Here is a 17567-nt window from a genome sequence, read left to right as displayed (position 1 = left end):
GCTGTTAGTGCTGCTGGGTTTGGTTTGCCATGATTGTCTCTGTCCTTCCATAACACTGCTGGGAATTTAATTTTCCAGGTGGGCAGCCCAAGCAGTGCCCCTGCATCTTGGCAGCAGCATCTCTTAGGAGAGACTTTTCCTTGGTGTCAAATGCCACTAAAAATGCCACTAATGTGCTGGTCTTGACTCACTGGCTAAATGGTGACCCTGCTGGTATCTGAGGTTTCAGTCTGAAGAGGAATTTTTCAGCTCAAATCTGGGGATAGAAGCAGAAAATTACAGGAGGGGTGGAGGCTGTGAAGTCTTGCTGCCACAAGCTTGCTTTTTGGGGCTGATTTCCCCATGCTGTCTGCATGCTACCTGGAGCTTTTGAAGTTTCTTAAAGTTTCTTAAAGTTTAAGACATCTTCTTGTGGTGAAACTTAGCACAGTGTGCTATGGCATTTATTATTTATTTGTAATTCTATTTCCTGTGTGCTTTACCTTAACATATGGTATTAGTTGGCACATGGTAGGAGATAATCCTTTTTATCTTAACAGTTGCCAAATTGGAAAAAAACAAAACCAAAACCAAACAAACAAACCAAAAATAAACCAACCAACAAGGAAAAACAACAACAAAAAAAAAAACCCAAGAATTGATGCTTCAAGTGTTGGAGTCTGTCAGAGGTGAGACTTGGCTGGATGGTAATGGTGGTTTGGTAGTACTGGCTGAGGGGATATATTTTTAAATTGCCTTCTTCCCATTTGGAATGAGCTGTGTGGCTGTTACACAGAAAGCATAACAACAACAGAGAGCTGTGAGTAGATGTTAGTGGTTGGTTTATAGTCCCAGAATGAGGATGGGTTTTGAGGGATCATTTCTTAGTCCTCAAAGCACACTGGGGCCTGACTGGGGCTTCTTTGAGCCATGTGAGAGTCTCCAGTCCAAGCACTTTCTGGGTTTCCAGGTCAAATGGGTGAAATTTTATGGATTTTATATTTTTAAATACCAGAGGGCAGCCTGAGGATGAGAATGGCATTTCCTGACACAGGGAATGTGTTCTGTCTGTCAAGCCTGGGCTTGGAAAAATGGACTTAAACCTCTCCAGCTGGGTACCTGTGTTCCCATCCTGTCTGCTCTTTCACATCTCAGGCTTCTTGCTGTTTTGCTTCTGTAAGCCTGCAGCCCTTTAGTGGTTTCATTCCCTTGGGAATGTTCATTCCCCAACAGATTCCTCAACTACCAGCATTCCCTTTGTTTTCTGGAGTGTTTTCAGCCTTCACTCTCACTTCTTTGTCCTCACCAAGCCCTTTTATCTCCCCTGCAGTGAGGTTGAGGGCATCTCCTCCAGCAGGTCCCCACTGTGCAGTCCACAGCTCAACCTGTGGATTGAGGTTACCAGTAGGGTTCTTCATGACTTCAGAAAGTCCAGATGATTGCAACATTTGTGTTTGATAAAGCAAAATGGGGAAAAAAAAAAATTGCAGTTTTTGGAGACCAACCTGCTGCATCCCTGCTCCTAACTTGCTCCCAGCCTGTGATGTGATTACAGACTTGCTAGATGGAGGATGTTTCACCACAAGGTGCAGAGAGTTATCCTTAGTTCTGGGTGAAGAGCCAAGCTCTGCTCTACATTAACATTTAAAATGTGAATAATTGCCAGCTCCATGCCCCAGGTTGTGTCTCCTCAGTAAGAACTGCACCCACCCAGAACTGCATCCAGCATCTTACTGGGTTCAGAAGCCCACCCAGGCTTGCTCCTGAAAGAAGAGTTTGCCAAGGGCACGAGTCCCCTGTTGCTGGGAGGAATTACTCATGTCTGGGAGTAGTTCTCAGTGGGAAGGAGACACAGGAGGACTCAGTTCCTCCAGAGCCTCTCTTTGTGGTGGTGCAGTGATGTCATTTTCCTGAACTGCAGCAGGACTGCAGCTGAGGAAATGCAGAATGCTCTGAGCCCTTCCCTTTCCAGGGGTATTTCTGTACTGACCTTCCACAAGCCCAGTGTCTGCCAGTGTGTTCTGTGTCATCCTGCCCACTCTTTTCTTCTCTGGGGTTTCTGCATCACTGGAACAGCTTCAACAGCCGCTGTTTCACACTGCACAACTATAAATCCTAACTCCTGTGTTACTGATAGGTTTAAAGCAGAGTCCCTTGACCTGCTAAGGACTGAAAACAGGATTCTTTTATCATCAAAGTGTTTAAGGAAAGGCTGTTACCTGCTTCTCACAACAACTACCCCTGGAAAGCCCTTACACAGCATGTAGAAGGGGATCTGGCTGACATTTTTCCAGCCTGCATGTTGTAGTTCCTCTTCTACATGGCATCACAAGGATCCAGGCACAAATTCACAGTGAACTCAAGTGTTTTATCAGGACAGACAGTGACAGACACAACCCCCTGCAGTAACTGGAGGCTTTTACTCCTAAGTTCCTGATTCCGGACTGGATGTTATTCCTGAAGGTAGGCATTAGCCAAGCAAATATCTCCAGCCAAGCAAGTCCTGCTGACAGGGTATGATATAATATTTCACCATAGTCACTGCTTTGCCTGTTGCAGTCTGCCTCATGCCTGCTGAGGGCCCTGGGGATGGGGCTTTAACTCCTTCCCCTCATCTTTCCCACAGAACCAGTATCTCCAGTGGGAAGGGACCCAGAAGGATCACTGAGTCCAACTCCCTGCTCCTCACAGAACTAAACCAAACTCTTGTGACTGAGAGCATCATCCAGGTGTTCCTTGTCCTCTGACAGCCTTGGTGCTGTGACCACTTCCCTGGGGAGCCCGTTCCACCCTTACTGAAGGATCTTTGAGCCCCTTGTTCCCAGTGCATTGTGTAGAACCAGGATTGCTCCATCCCAGGCTGAACACCCTGCACTTGCTCTTCTTAAATCACCAAGGTGTGAAAGGACCTTCAAGGTCACCAACTGTCAGTTCCACACCACTAAATCATCTCCTGAAACGCCACATTTCATTGTTTTATTTTTTAACACCTTCAGGCACCGGGACTCCACCATTTCCCTGGTGGGGAAGCAGCCGGTCCCGCTGCTTCCCTGGGATTTCCTCTGCCTCTCCTCTCCACCCAAACCTCCCTGTAAGGTTTCTCCGCCCCCGAGGGAGCCCACACGGTGTTTTCCCACCTGCACTCGAGTCCTGCTTCCTGATAATTTATAAAAATTACCCTTTAGTTATGTTTGGTGGGTTTTTTTCCCCAGCAGCGCAGCGTTTACCTCAGACCCCGCTGACAGCACCCGGGCTGCGGCTGCACTCGGGACGTTTCCTTCCGAGGTCCCTCCTTGTGTGAGAGGTGAATTTCCCTCAGAGCTCCTGAGAGGGGAGATTTCACACCTAGAGCCCTTCAAAAAAAATGGAGATCGGGAAGGGAAAAAAAGAGGCGCAGAGAAAAGGAAAAAGCCACTCGCCCAACGTGGGGCTCGAACCCACGACCCTGGGATTAAGAGTCCCATGCTCTACCGACTGAGCTAGCCGGGCGCTCTGCTGCGCCTTCCTGCCGCCTGCCCTTCCCGACATCAAGCGATCATCGCCCTGGCGCGGCTGCTCTCCGCTGCTTCCCTGCGCTGATTGGCCGTCGCGGGGGCCAATGAGAGCGGGCGTTGTTGGGGGGGTGGTGGGGAGGCTCGGTCGGGCTGTGCTGAGGCGGCCGCCACCATGAGCTCCATCGGTACCGGGGTGAGTGCGGCCCTGCGGGCCCTGCACTTCCCTCCCCTCCCACCCCGTCAGAACGCGTGGGCTCCGTCTTCTGTCAGCGGCTCGGCGGCGGGATGGGGGGGGGGGGGGGCAGCCTCGGGGGGAGCATCTGCAGCTCCCCTTCCCCTGCGCTCGGCCCCGCCGGTAGCGCGGTGGCGGCGGGGCCTGGCGGGAGGCGGGAGGCGGGCGGTCTGTCAGGCAGCTCGGCCGCTCAGGCACAGCGGGGCCTGGGCCGCTGCTGAGTCACTGCGGCCCGTTAGGCCGAGGGAAGCAGAGGAGGGGGCGGGCCGGGGCCCGGTGGGGTGGGCAGGGCCGGGTCTGCCCCGGGTCGGGTTCGGGTGGTGCGGGGATGAGGCCGGTCCGGAGGGGAACGGCAGAGCCCGGGGCGGGCCTGGGCTGCGAGCGGGGGGGCTGCTTTGTTCTGCTCCGGGGGTTCGCCCAGGCCTCGCCGGGCTGGCGGGGTTCTGGTCCAGGCGTGGCCCTCGGTTCGGTTCGGTTGTCACCCGGGTTTCGGGGGCATAAAGTGAGGCTGCGGTTTGGGTTCGGTCACGGGCTCTGCAGCAGGAGTCGGGGAGCTCTCAGGTCTCTGTGGTGCCGACCCGCAAGTCTGAGGTGCTCTGGCAGCAGGGAGGGAGCCTGCATAAAGTGATCCAAAGCATTTGAGCTGTATTCCTGCTATTAAATATATTTTATTTTTTCCAGAAATTATATTAAGTTTTCTTTTAAAGCACACAGAAAGTTCCTGTAGGTTTTCTGCGTGTACCCAGCCTGCTTCTGATCCTTCCCAGCCACTTATGGCACACAGGTGCCAGCCCTTTATTTTTAAATTAAAAACCCAAACTTCTTCTGAAAACAGTGGGATGTGATTGGTTTTTTTTCTTTTCTTCTCCAGTACGACCTGTCAGCCTCCACGTTTTCTCCAGATGGCAGAGTGTTTCAAGTCGAATATGCTATGAAAGCTGTGGAGAACAGTAGGTAAGATACAAAAGTCTGCATCTCCCTCTGTGGATTGGTTCTTTCAGAGCTGTGTGGTTGCTCCAGACACGCATGATGATGGCACTGCAGAGAAAATGATCTTGATAAAACTACTTCCCCAGGGAAGCAGTGGATTCTCCGTGTCTGGAGATCTTTCCAAAGAGCCTGGATGTGGCACTGAGTGCCATGGGCTGGGAACTGCAGTGGGAGTGGATCAAGGGTTGGACTTGATGATCTCTGAGGTCCCTTCCAACCCAGCCAATTCTATGATTATATGACTTCTGAGCAAGGGTGTCCCCAGGTCCATTTCAAGAGGCTTCAAATTAAGCCTGGAAGGAGTATAATCATCTTTTACTTTGCCTTGTGGAGAATGCAAAGGGAGGCAGTAAACTTACTCATGTGTGTTAAGGGCAATAAAACCATAATGCTTTGGGGCAAATCCTGATTGCAGGGCTCATTAATATGTGTAAGGTGCTCAGCTACTGTGGTAGTGGAGCTGTAGCAGCACCTAACTGCCCATTTTATGGATGTGGCTTCAGGCACTTATAGAGCAACATGGTCGGGGCCTCCTGCATCTCTAGGAGCTGCCTATGGATTCCTCAGGAAGCTGAGGACTTCTCACTGCTGTCAGAGCCTCATCAGCTTCTCTGTCTCCGTCTTCCCTTGGGTAGACACCCAGAGGAATGCTGTGAGGTGAGAATCCCAGCAGTGCTCTGGTGGCAGGAAGATTGGCAGGGCTTGGACTACATCATCCAAAGCACTTTGTGAGGCAGTTGATGGTGTGGTTGGTGAGTTATGCCCAATGGTGCCATTTTTGAGGGGTAGAGATCACAGAATCAGCTGGGTTGGAAGGGACCTCAGAGATCCTCAAGTCCAACCCTTGATCCACTCCCACTGCAGTTCCCAGCCCATGGCACTCAGTGCCACATCCAGGCTCTTTGGAAATATCTCCAGACACGGAGAATCCACTACTTCCCTGGGCAGCCCATTCCAATGCCTGATCACCCTCTCCAGAAAGAAATTCTTTCTCATCTCCAACCTAAACCTCCCCTGGCACAACTTGAGACCCTGCCCTCTTGTCTTGCTGAGAGTTGCCTGGGAAAAGAGCCCAACCCCCCCCTGGCTCCAACCTCTTTTCAGGGAGTTGTAGAGAGTGATGAGGTCTCCCCTGAGCCTCCTCTTCTCCAGCCTCAACACCCCCAGCTCCCTCAGCCTCTCCTCATAGGATCTGTGCTCGAGTCCCTTCACCAGCCCAGTTGCCTCCTTTGGACCTGCTCCAGCACCTTGATATCCTTCCTAATAGAATCATAGAACTGGCTGGGTTGGAAGGGATCTCAGAGATCATCAAGTCCAACCCTTGAGATGTTGTGTCTCTGACATCAATTTACCAAAAAGGGGGAAAATGAACAGTCTGGTTTTTACACCAGTATCATGCAGCTCAGTTGCTGTACCCTTGCTCCAAATGGTGCCACCACTGTGTGTCATTTGTTCAAAACTGAGAGGGAGGGAATTTTGGCAGCCCCCTCCTTCTTTGTTTAAGAAAACGTTTGTAGATTTGTGAGCTTTGGCTTTTTTCCCCTCCCTTTGTTGTCTTCAGTGGTGGAGTTGTTAACAAAGCTGCTTCTGGGGAAATAATGTGGTTTCTAGTATTTGATTAATTCTGTTGGCTGTTTTACACTGCAGTTCTGTGTGAGAAGCTTACACTGCTCTTGTCTTTCAGTACAGCAATTGGGATAAGATGCAAAGATGGTGTTGTCTTTGGAGTGGAAAAATTAGTTCTGTCCAAGCTTTATGAAGAGGGTTCTAACAAACGGCTCTTTAATGTTGACAGACACGTGGGCATGGTAAGGTGCTGCTTCACTGCAGGTTTTCATCAGGTTTTTATTTCATAAAGTAAAATTTCATCAGTTTTACCTTCAAAAGTAGAAATCTTATGAATGGCAGAACCAATAAGTAGATTAAGAACATAATGTTTCTGTGTACAGAGATACCACTGTGGTTTTCTTACTGTTTTCTGTAATTTATTCTTGGTTGCACAGATATATATAATTAGAATTCAGATTTATAATAAAAAATGGACATATTTTGAGGCTGTTTTAATATTTTTTAATGTTTTTCAGCATTCCAGTTGTGCAGACCTGAATATAAATATAAATAAAAGTGTTACAGTGGTACTTTCTTACACAGTTAACAATAAGATCTGTTAAGGGGAAAACATAAACATAAAAGATTTATCTAAAAAAAGATTTTTGAAAACATGCTACATAAAAGATTTATCTAAACAAAGATTTTTTAATTGGGAGTCTGCTGAATTCTTAAAAGACCAGTGTATGAATCATAGAATCACAGAATTGGCTGGGTTGGAAGGGACCTCAGAGATCATCAAGTCCAACCCTTGATCCACTCCCACTGCGGTTCCCAGCCCATGGCACTCAGTGCCACATCCAGGCTCTTTGGAAATATCTCCAGACACGGAGAATCCACTACTTCCCTGGGCAGCCCATTCCAATGCCTGATCACCCTCTCCAGAAAGAAATTCTTTCTAATCTCCAACCTAAACCTCCCCTGGCACAACTTGAGACCCTGCCCTCTTGTCTTGTTGAGAGTTGCCTGGGAAAAGAGCCCAACCCCCCCCCTGGCTCCAGCCTCCTTTCAGGGAGTTGGAGAGAGTGATGAGGTCTCCCCTGAGCCTCCTCTTCTCCAGCCTCAACACCCCCAGCTCCCTCAGCCTCTCCTCATAGGGTCTGTGCTCAAGTCCCTTCACCAGCCTGGTTGCCCTCCTTTGGACCTGCTCCAGCACCTCAATATCCTTCCTATCCCTGATAGTGATATCAGGTAGTGGTTACTGTGACAGAAATGCCTGAAACAGTCTGTTTGATGTATTTTATATCAAGTATTGTTTGGCTTAGTGTAGTTGTGACAAATCATAAGGTACTATAATAATTTTGGTTATTGCTTTGCCTAGAGAAGAATTCTCTATGAATTTATAACCATACTGACAGGTTTTGAGCCTGGTAGAGATGGATAGTTTTGAGTTCACTTGTACATAAAATTCTGTTAAATCAGGTAAATTGCCTTTTGCCCACTGGTGTGCTGAAGCTGTTGGTCTGGCCTGGCTGATCTCAGCTCTCATTCCAGGCAGTTGCAGGACTCCTGGCAGATGCTCGCTCTCTGGCAGACATTGCAAGAGAAGAGGCTTCAAACTTTAGGTCCAACTACGGCTATGACATTCCACTGAAGGTAAGAAATTCCTGCAGCTTTCTTCCTTTGCCACAGAGAGTAAGATTTTTATTACTTGAGGTTTACTTATCTCTGTAATAAAGGTTTCCAATGCTTGGTTGGTTTTTTTTCCTTTCTCCACTTAGCACCTTGCAGACAGAGTGGCCATGTACGTGCATGCCTACACCCTGTACAGTGCTGTCAGACCTTTTGGCTGCAGGTCAGTCTTTCAAACATGGGCTCTTTGTATCTTTTTGTTTCACAGTTGCTGGAACTACTTGGGTTGCCTGAGTTCTCTTTTTAAACTTGGAATTAATAACCTACAAAGCAGCTTGTAAATTCCCTCCCCCTTCCTTTTTTGTGTGTCTGCAAAACCCTGGGGTGAAGAATTCAGGTTGGCATAAGAGCATGCCAGGCTCTCCAGAGGTGGGCAACTTGTCCCTGAATTTGAGAGCTTAAAGAGTTGCTGCTATTAAGTTTGTGATGATGATGAAAGCAGAACTTTAGTTTGCAATCATCCTGCTGCACAGGTTACAGCTACTGTGCAGCTCTAGTACAAAGGGACTGATAAACTCTGAGCTGCTTTCTACATTACTGATATTTTTCTGGCAACCTCCAGGTGCTTGGTTGTTGTGGCAACACTGAAGTGTGCAGACAAATTGCTTAATTGAATGTAACAGGACAGTAGGAGTTCTGCTCCAGGAAGAATGTAGAAAACCTGAGTTTGTGCTGGTAGAAGAAATGTTTTTAATTTCACTTTTCCCCTCAGTTTCATGCTGGGGTCCTATGATGAGGATGATGGTGCACAGCTGTACATGATTGATCCATCAGGAGTTTCATACGTGAGTGTGTCAGAAATATTTCTGTCTTGCCATAAGTTCCCCTTTTAGAAATCCTGAGTTAGGAACATAGTGTTGTTCCATAAGAGCTGTTAATTTTTTTTTCTCTTTTTGTCTGGCAGTATCTCTGATGAATCACTGCTTAAAATGAAGAGAGCTGGGTTTTGCTCATTTGTGTGTAGTTGTTAAACACATACTGTCCATCTCACAAGTAGAGGTGCCATAACACTAGTTTTAAAGCTTATGTCTCAGAAATTTGGGACTTTGTTCCACCTGGACAATTAAAAACAATTAAAATAATACAATTTAATTAATACAATTAAAAGTCCCATGTACTGCCCCAAAAGGGCAAGTACTGTAGTGGTACCCCCTTCCTTCAATACCTGTGGCACTGGCTCCTAACAGCAAGTCCAATCAATCAGGTACTTCTGTTAATTGTTGTCAGTGCTGCCTGTTACACACAGGACATTGTTTTTTTTTTAATTTTCTCTCAGTATGTCCCATACTGTAGCTCTGGAGGGGAATAGAAGTGCTTGATTTTTATATGCTTACTTTCAGCATATTTTCATGGAAGGTTGCTTGGGGTTTTTTTGGATCCTGCAGGACTCCAGCTGTAGTTTGCTCTTCCATTTACTGTAGTAACAATAAAAGAAATTACCTGTTGGAACACATGTTGCAGATGTGTTTCTGTCCAGGAACCAGTGAGCACTTCTCTTTTCTATCAGCACAGTTGTACTTATTCCAGTAACTGGGTTCTGTTCATTTGGGAATGTGTCCCAAGACAGAACAATACCAAGGTTTACTGTGATTTATTAGCCTCTTGCTGTGTGAGTTGTATGGGGACTGTGCTGTGCTAAGTGATAGGAAGGACTGTACAGGACTTAGTATTTAATTAAATTTGCATAATTTGTTTTTGTTTTTTTTTTTTTTTAAGGGTTATTGGGGGTGTGCCATTGGCAAAGCCAGACAGGCTGCAAAAACGGAGATAGAAAAACTTCAGGTATGTGTCAGATGTTACAATTTTGTTGTGCTGTTTCAAAATGTATCTCTAGCTTATTATGTTACCTTTTTAATTGCCTAAAATCTACAAATAGAAGAGAAGCAGATAAAATATTTCCTTGTATGTTGTAGGAGGCTCTCTAAGAGCAGTTATTTCCCAAGTCTTACCCCTAGGCAATGGGTGGTCTGTAGGGAGTGCACACATTTAAACAGGGATCATAAACAGACTCCCATGTGAGCCAGCAAGCAAAGGAGTGAATATAAAGTCTTTAAGTTTTTAGTTGTGAGTGAAAACCTTAGGGCAGCTTTGTACAAGGTGGTGTTGCTTTTGTTTTTCCAAAGTCTTGAGATAATTCTTTTGTTTAGAAAGTTGAAAAAAGCTGGTCTTGTTCAGGACAATGAATGGAGCTACAGAATTTTGAACCTCTGGAATAATAGGACTGGGAAAACATGAAAACCCAGGTGGCCAAGAAGGCCAATGGCATCCTGGCCTGGATCAGGAACAGCGTGGCCAGCAGGTCCAGGGAAGGGATTCTGCCCCTGTGCTCAGCCCTGGTGAGGCCACAGCTTGAGTCCTGTGTCCAGTTCTGGGCCCCTCAGCTCAGGAAGGAGGTTGAGGTGCTGGAGCAGGTCCAGAGAAGAGCAAGGAGGCTGTGAAGGGATCCAGCACAAGTGCTGTGAGGAAGGGCTGAGGGAGCTGGGGGTGTTGAGGCTGGAGAAGAGGAGGCTCAGGGGAGACCTCATCACTCTCTACAACTCCCTGAAAGGAGGTTGGAGCCAGGCGGGGGTTGGGCTCTTTTCCCAGGCAACTCTCAGCAAGACAAGAGGGCAGGGTCTCAAGTTGTGCCAGGGGAGGTTTAGGTTGGAGATGAGAAAGAATTTCTTTCTGGAGAGGGTGATCAGGCATTGGAATGGGCTGCCCAGGGAAGTAGTGGATTCTCCGTGTCTGGAGATATTTCCAAAGAGCCTGGATGTGGCACTGAGTGCCATGGGCTGGGAACTGCAGTGGGAGTGGATCAAGGGTTGGACTTGATGATCTCCGAGGTCCCTTCCAACCCAGCCAGTTCTATGATTCTATGAAAAATAAAATACTTGCCAGATGAGACTGTGTTTCCCAGGTGCTGGTGCTGAGGTACTGCCTTTTTTTTCAGAAAGTTACTGCAGACTATAATACACTTTTCAAAACATCTTTATATGTCAGATGAAAAGGACTTTCGTGCTGTGAACACTAGGAAGAGTACAAGTAGTACTGTGTGGCACACCACTGTTGTTACCAAAAAGCCATTTCTCTTCAGCATTTCCTCCTTGCACACTGCTCTTAACTTGTGAAGTGCTAAAAGAAAGTTCTGTGAGTGCAGACTGCCAAGGTGTTTTGTAGCCTTGTGAATGAACGTGCAAACAGCTGGCTGTGTAAAACCAGCCTGTGGAGAGGAGACCACTGGGATGTACTGGTGTGTGCCTTAAGCTGATGTAGAACTGTTAAAATTCTAAAAGATTTCTGTCCTTTTAATATCTGACACCCTTGGAGACAATTAAGATGGGGCAACCCTTCTGTCAGGTAATCCTTACTTGATACTCTGCTTGCATCTCATCTGTGGTTTCAGTCTGCAGATCACTGGTGTTCATTGAAAGGTTCAGAGTTTAGATGGTTGTTGTGCTTTTAAGAACAGTCTGATTCTGGTGCTCTGGTATCAGAACTGAATAATTACAGGCAGGACTATTTCAGAACTCACCTCATTCAGTCTTGAATCTGGTCAGATGTTTGAGTACCAATTAAAAGTGAGAAGCCTACAAGATCATCTGATCTTCCTACAGGAATATGGGTGTCTGAGAAATCATAATTTGAATTTCCACATGTGGACACTGGCAGAAAGATAAGTAATAAATAACCCACCCCAGGAATTAATTTTCTCTGCAGTGCTGGGATTTTTCCAAAATTTGTTTTCTTAACTGATTTTTTGTACAGGTAACATGAACCCTACAGGAGAGCCTGTAAAGTGTAGTGCATGGGAAAAGTGGTGTGCCCTGTGGCCTAGCTGCATTTATTTATTTAATAGCTTGTTTACAGAATGTCTTCAGTAACGTGTGTGATCCTGTCACAGTGATGTGAACCAGCTCCAGTCTTGCATGCTGATGCTTTTTGTTAACTGCAGACTGGGCAGCTTTCCAGCCCAGAGTTAATTTTGATGAGATGAACTTGTCAAAACTGAAATTAGGGGAAAAAAAAAAGAAGTACAAAAGGTTTTTGTGGGGTGATACTGCCTGCAGTAGCCTGTCAGCTCAGGTTTGTTCCAGTGGCAGAGATGACTGCAGTTGGAAAGTAAAAAGCAAACAGGCAGCCAAGACTGGAAACCTGCCTTACAGGTACTGCAGAGCAGATACTGCATCTGGGAGGGGACAGAGTATTCCAAACTCTGGCATGTAGCTGAGGGTGCCACACTGCATTGATCACATCTGTTCCATCTCATGCAAATATCTGATCCTTTCAGCTGTGGGAAAACCTTTGCATTGGAATCTGTTGATCTCTTCCACAGTGCTTCTCATGCAGCTCTGACATTATCATAGAATCACAGAATCATAGAATCAGCTGGGTTGGAAGGGACCTCAGAGATCATCAAGTCCAACCCTTGATCCACTCCCACTGCAGTTCCCAGCCCATGGCACTCAGTGCCACATCCAGGCTCTTTGGAAATATCTCCAGACACGGAGAATCCACTACTTCCCTGGGCAGCCCATTCCAATGCCTGATCACCCTCTCCAGAAAGAAATTCTTTCTCATCTCCAACCTAAACCTCCCCTGGCACAACTTGAGACCCTGCCCTCTTGTCTTGCTGAGAGTTGCCTGGGAAAAGAGCCCAACCCCCTCCTGGCTCCAACCTCCTTTCAGGGAGTTGTAGAGAGTGATGAGGTCTCCCCTGAGCCTCCTCTTCTCCAGCCTCAACACCCCCAGCTCCCTCAGCCCTTCCTCACAGGACTTGTGCTGGATCCCTTCACCAGCCTGGTTGCCCTCCTTTGGACCAGCTCCAGCACCTCAATCTCCTTCCTGAACCGAGGGGCCCAGTGTTTACTTTTATTATCTGCGGAATTAATGTATCTCTGGTGGGAAAAGTATAATGGCAAAATACATTAATGAGAGAAAACTGAAGGACATTTGCATGACAGTCACAGACCCTTGGGTTTTCGCTTCAAATGTTTGTGTGACCCAAGTTATAGTCGTACAGAGCAGGCAGTGCTGTGTGCTTTATGGGTTGTGTCACAGATGTAAGAGCTGGAGCAATGGGTCTGTGTTTAGGGAAGTCCTTGGGATGGGACTGGCATGGTCTGTGTCTTACGAAGCAGGGACATTTCTTCCGTGTCCCGTTGCTTCCACTGGGGTGCGCTTCACCACAGGAAGTGCTTTGACACTCAACGTGAACAAAGGGCTGGTGGCATCTCAGCTGCCCACTGCCTCAAAACTGGGTTCCACACGGGGGTTTTAAGAACGTTTTGAGCACTGGAAAAGATGATAAACTGCATTAATGAAAAATAGTAGAATATGTTAATACCTCATAGCCCTGGAGGGTTGGCTGTCAGGATACCTGACCTACAAAACATAAGTTTATTGTGTCATGGAAATTGGCAGGAGGCTTTGTTTTGATTAACTTTGAAACTGTCAGAAGAGTGTAATATATAGCAGTGAGAAAATATGAAATGAGATGTTGCTCAGGCATGCAGTTGGTTTTTAACTTTGTAATAATATTCCCCTCTTAGGGCATTACTTGAAAGTCAAAACTGCTTGCACAGAATGCTGATAAGACTCAGATTGTTGGTGTACTATGTAGAAAGAATATGAATATTATATATGAAAATATGGTGCATACCATAAATAATTAAAAAGACCATTAAAATACCATAAATACCTGCATGGTACATGTGGTTATTTTATGTCAGTTGATCAGAAAGCATCTAAGAACAAGTTAGGCTTTTACAGTGCTAAGGTTTATCTGCTCAGCTTCTAGGCTTCCAGCTTGATGATTGCTTTAAACTTGGGGAATTTTCCACCTAGCTGTTTTTTCATGAGATCCTTCAGTTGTAAAATTCTTCCCTGGAAGAATGAATCACATAAAACAGGCTAAAAGGCACATCAGGTTCTTCTCTTCAACTTTTTGCCACTTTTATCACCACTGAACATAATAAGCTCATGAGGCTTGTGTGAGCTGCTCATGTTCAGGCCTTGTGGAAATGGAAACCAATGAATTCTCTTAAATTGTGGTGGGGTTTTTTTGTCTGCAGATGAAAGAAATGACCTGCCGTGATGTTGTTAAAGAGGTTGCAAAAATGTAAGTCTCCAACCTGTTTTTCCAACTCAACAAAAATCCGTATTGGTGAGCTTGCTCTGGTTTCAAATTTGAAGCAATTTCTTTTAAATTGGGTACCAGGTTTCACTTCTTTTAGATGAGTGTTCATGCTGACTTTAGGATTGTCTGCTATTAATATTTTTTTTCCCTTTTTGTGAGATAATGCTGAAAAATGTCAAACAAAAAATAGGCCTTTTGATCTCTTCTGCTGGTTTCTAAGAGGTTCAGCTTGTAGCAGCAGTGGATTGAATGTTAAACTGTCAGAATATAGTCTGTGGTTTTAAAATACATAAATCAGGTGACACATAAAACAAACTCCTTGGTGTTCTGATTGTGTAGAAAGAGCTATAAACTGGTACAGAGGTTGAACTGATGCTTCAGACATGAAGCTGCAGGCCAGAAACAGAGCTGGGTCTTTGACCCAGCCCTTGTATTTGCCTAAAAAAGACACAAGTGCTCAGAGAAGCAGCACAGCATAACTTGTTTAAAGACTTACTTAGGATATAGGGGGTCTCATTTCAATAATTACCCTTTAGACTACATGAGAAGACTGAAAATAATTAAATTTGAATTAATTTGGGGTTAATTATGCAATTCAGACAACAGGGATAGAATTGTTTATAGCCACTAATACTCTTCCACAGACTTTATGTAAGGACAGTGTACTCACAGGAAAGAAAGGTACCACTCAGTCATGTACTGGTGATGGGGAAAAGGATATTGGAAAGAGAGACTTTCAGTGAGGTAGAGGTATCCTGAAAGTACTTTGTGAATTAGTGTCTTTGGAAATAAATACAAGTATCCTTCCAGGTATCTACAACACTTTAATGCTTTAGGGAAGTATTCCAGGTTGTCACAAATTTAATAATCCACAGCTGCAAAACTGTAATCTCCAGCATTTTGTGGCTATTACTTAGGGTGTTATAAAGGATTAATAAGTATGTTTCTATCTTTGGTGTTGTAGCACACAGGCTTATTTCAGAGTTTGTATCTGAGGCTGTCGTGGCAAAGAATTAGTGGGATTTCTGTTCTTAAAACCTAGCAAGGACCTCAAAGCACTTCTGAAATGGCATAAATAAGACACAGATTTTCAAATAATAAAGACTTCTGTTATTTAATTCTGCCTCAGCTCAAAGCTTAACATCAAATCTAGATACAGTTCTGATTTTCAAGCTCAAATCTTCTCCCTGGTAGCATTTAGAAAGATGTAAAATATTTTAAATAATTTTTTAACCCCAAAATACTAGCCAGAGTCTCAAGTGATGGTTTCTTCAAGAGCCTGTAGTGGTTCACTTTGCTGCAAAAGGTTTGAGAGCCACTGAACACATAAGAAAGGCCCCTAGATCACCTTAGGCAATGATCAGCAAGTCCAGTCTGGCAGACAGAAGGGGAGCAGAACACCAGCATGCAGTGCTGGGCACCAAGGTTAACTTTATTTTTACATTTGTTTCACAAGACTTTTATCAAGCTTTACTGGAAGTAGTTGTTGTGGTGCTCAAGGTATCCCTCCTTCCTCTGCTATCTCCAAGCTTTCTACATTGGCTAGAAGTAGCTGCTATTGTTCAGATTCTGATCTGCTTTATGGAACAAAGGCAGGAATACAATACACCCTCTCAACAAGGGAAGCCACAATTATTTTCAGTTCTCTTATTGTTTTGAGTTGCTGTCTCAACTCAGTTTTTTACATATCCTGCCCCTGAGGAGGGAATCAGTGCAGTGAAATCAGTGATGCTACTTTAATGGAACATTTTTATCCCCCAGACTAAGGAGTGCTTTTACTGCTTACTCTGTAATACCACTTTGAGTTGGATTTTAATCACAGGGCAGTCTGTACGGAGATCTATGTGCAGGCTTCTAATTAGACACAAGATGGATGGTATTAGGATTTAGTCTCCAGCCTAAACTGAAATAAGATTTACAGGAGGAATATAGGACACTCCTAAGAGGCAGAACCAAGCAGTGATGATGTGGCCTTCATTCTGCAGTATTTGAATCTTCATGTTTGTTCTAATTAGGGTAACTTGGGACATTTCAATCTGCATCTTAGCTGTAATCATTTAATGTACTGTTACACCAGCAAATAAGCCTGGAAAATTCTCTGTAGTTTTTGTGTGGGTGGATGGGTGGGGGAGAAAGCATGGGGAGAGCTGCTGTTAACCACAAGAGTACTTCAGCAGAACAAATCTGTGAAAGGAAGAAAATGTATTTAGCCTATTGATCAGTCTGTTCTAATCTGTACTTTCTCTTTTCCTTCCAGAATCTACATAGTTCATGATGAAGTAAAGGATAAAGCTTTTGAGCTGGAACTCAGCTGGGTTGGAGAAAGTAATGTATTTCTGTAATTTCTATAAACTATAGAAAATGTATACCTACTGTAATTAAAGTAAAATATTGCTCCTTAAGTTCACTCTGTATGTCACACAGTCTTTGTGTGAATTCTGCTTAAGATGTACTCTTTTTATTGGCAGTAACCAATGGAAAACATGAAATTGTTCCCAAAGACATCAGAGAAGAAGCAGAAAAATATGCCAAGGTAAGGTCTGACTTTGGTGTTGTCTCAGTACTTGACAAGTCTAGAGTGGAAGGAACATAGAACACAGATGACTTCAGGTTAGATGATCTTATTCTGAAGTGAGAACAGGGAAGGTTACAGTGTAATCCAGGGTTAGTTGTTACTTTCAACACCAGAGTAAGTCAGCAGGCTTACATAGGTGCCTCATTTCTTCTCCTCAAGGAGTGAGTGCATTAACTCAGCAGGAGTAGTGTGAGTAGGAGAGGTAGTAAGTCAGGTTGCCTCAACAGTTTTTAGAGATAAGCAGGTGGAGAGAGCTCTGCCCTCCCTGCATTAATGATGGTGCTCAGTACTACCTCAAACTTGTGAACTGGCCTGCTGCCTGCATGGCTTTGGATGGAGGGAGAGGATTGTGAAGCTACAGAAGAACTGGTTTTGCTTTTTAAAGGCTGAATTACTAAACCACTGTTGAGCTAGTTTTTCATAAAACTTTTTTTTTCCCCATAGGAATCTTTGAAAGAGGAAGATGAATCAGATGATGACAATATGTAACACATTGTTACTTCAAGACAAGTTCAACTTTTCTTAACTTTAAAGCAGGTTTGTTTATCATGTAGTCAGCATGGGATGCTATTGTGTGCTCATTGGAAGAACCTGAGTGACCAACTTGCACTAATAAATTTTCCATTTTACTTGTCTGTTAGCTTTTATTTCAAAAAAGCATAAACCAGCAGCATCAAGAAGCAACTCTACCTCAAAACAGACATTAAGAAGGAAATGCCATCACACTGGTGTTGATTCCACCTACTACAGCACTATTTCTGCCAGGCCAGGTACAGAAAAACAATCTGCTTAAAAATTTGTCAAGTCTCTGGTTTAAATATCTGCAGAGCTTGATATTTAAAATTAGTGCTTGGTTACTCTTTGATTAACCAGTTTGCTGTCATAGCCACAGTCTGTGCTTGCTTTTGGCAGAAATGAGGAGAACACACTGTAAAACAC

At 44.9% G+C, this 17567-nt stretch overlaps 1 protein-coding gene and 1 non-coding gene across 3 annotated transcripts; one reads left to right on the top strand and one right to left on the bottom strand.

Moving 5' to 3' along the window:
• Positions 1 to 3395: 3395 nt before the first annotated feature.
• TRNAK-CUU lies at positions 3396 to 3468 on the bottom strand. Its single transcript has one exon. It is a non-coding gene; the product is annotated as a tRNA-Lys (tRNA).
• A 121-nt stretch (positions 3469 to 3589) lies between these two features.
• PSMA3 (proteasome subunit alpha 3) lies at positions 3590 to 17259 on the top strand. 2 transcript variants are annotated; one of them, XM_030451946.1, is made up of 11 exons: positions 3590 to 3666; positions 4577 to 4659; positions 6380 to 6503; positions 7798 to 7899; positions 8025 to 8098; positions 8648 to 8720; positions 9652 to 9717; positions 13989 to 14035; positions 16311 to 16378; positions 16522 to 16586; positions 17073 to 17259. In XM_030451946.1, exons 1-11 carry the CDS (start codon positions 3646 to 3648, stop codon positions 17115 to 17117), a joined length of 768 nt encoding a protein of 255 aa, XP_030307806.1. In that variant the 5' UTR covers positions 3590 to 3645; the 3' UTR covers positions 17118 to 17259. The 2 variants fall into 2 exon arrangements, with proteins under 2 accessions (XP_030307806.1, XP_030307808.1); XM_030451948.1 differs by lacking the exon at positions 3590 to 3666 and adding an exon at positions 4413 to 4489.
• Positions 17260 to 17567: the final 308 nt, after the last annotated feature.

Source organism: Calypte anna, chromosome 5A, assembly GCF_003957555.1.
Source record: "Calypte anna isolate BGI_N300 chromosome 5A, bCalAnn1_v1.p, whole genome shotgun sequence".
NCBI classification, from domain to species: Eukaryota; Metazoa; Chordata; class Aves; order Apodiformes; family Trochilidae; genus Calypte; species Calypte anna.
Note: the sequence above shows the minus strand (reverse complement) of the source record. Positions and strands in the feature narration are given on the sequence as shown.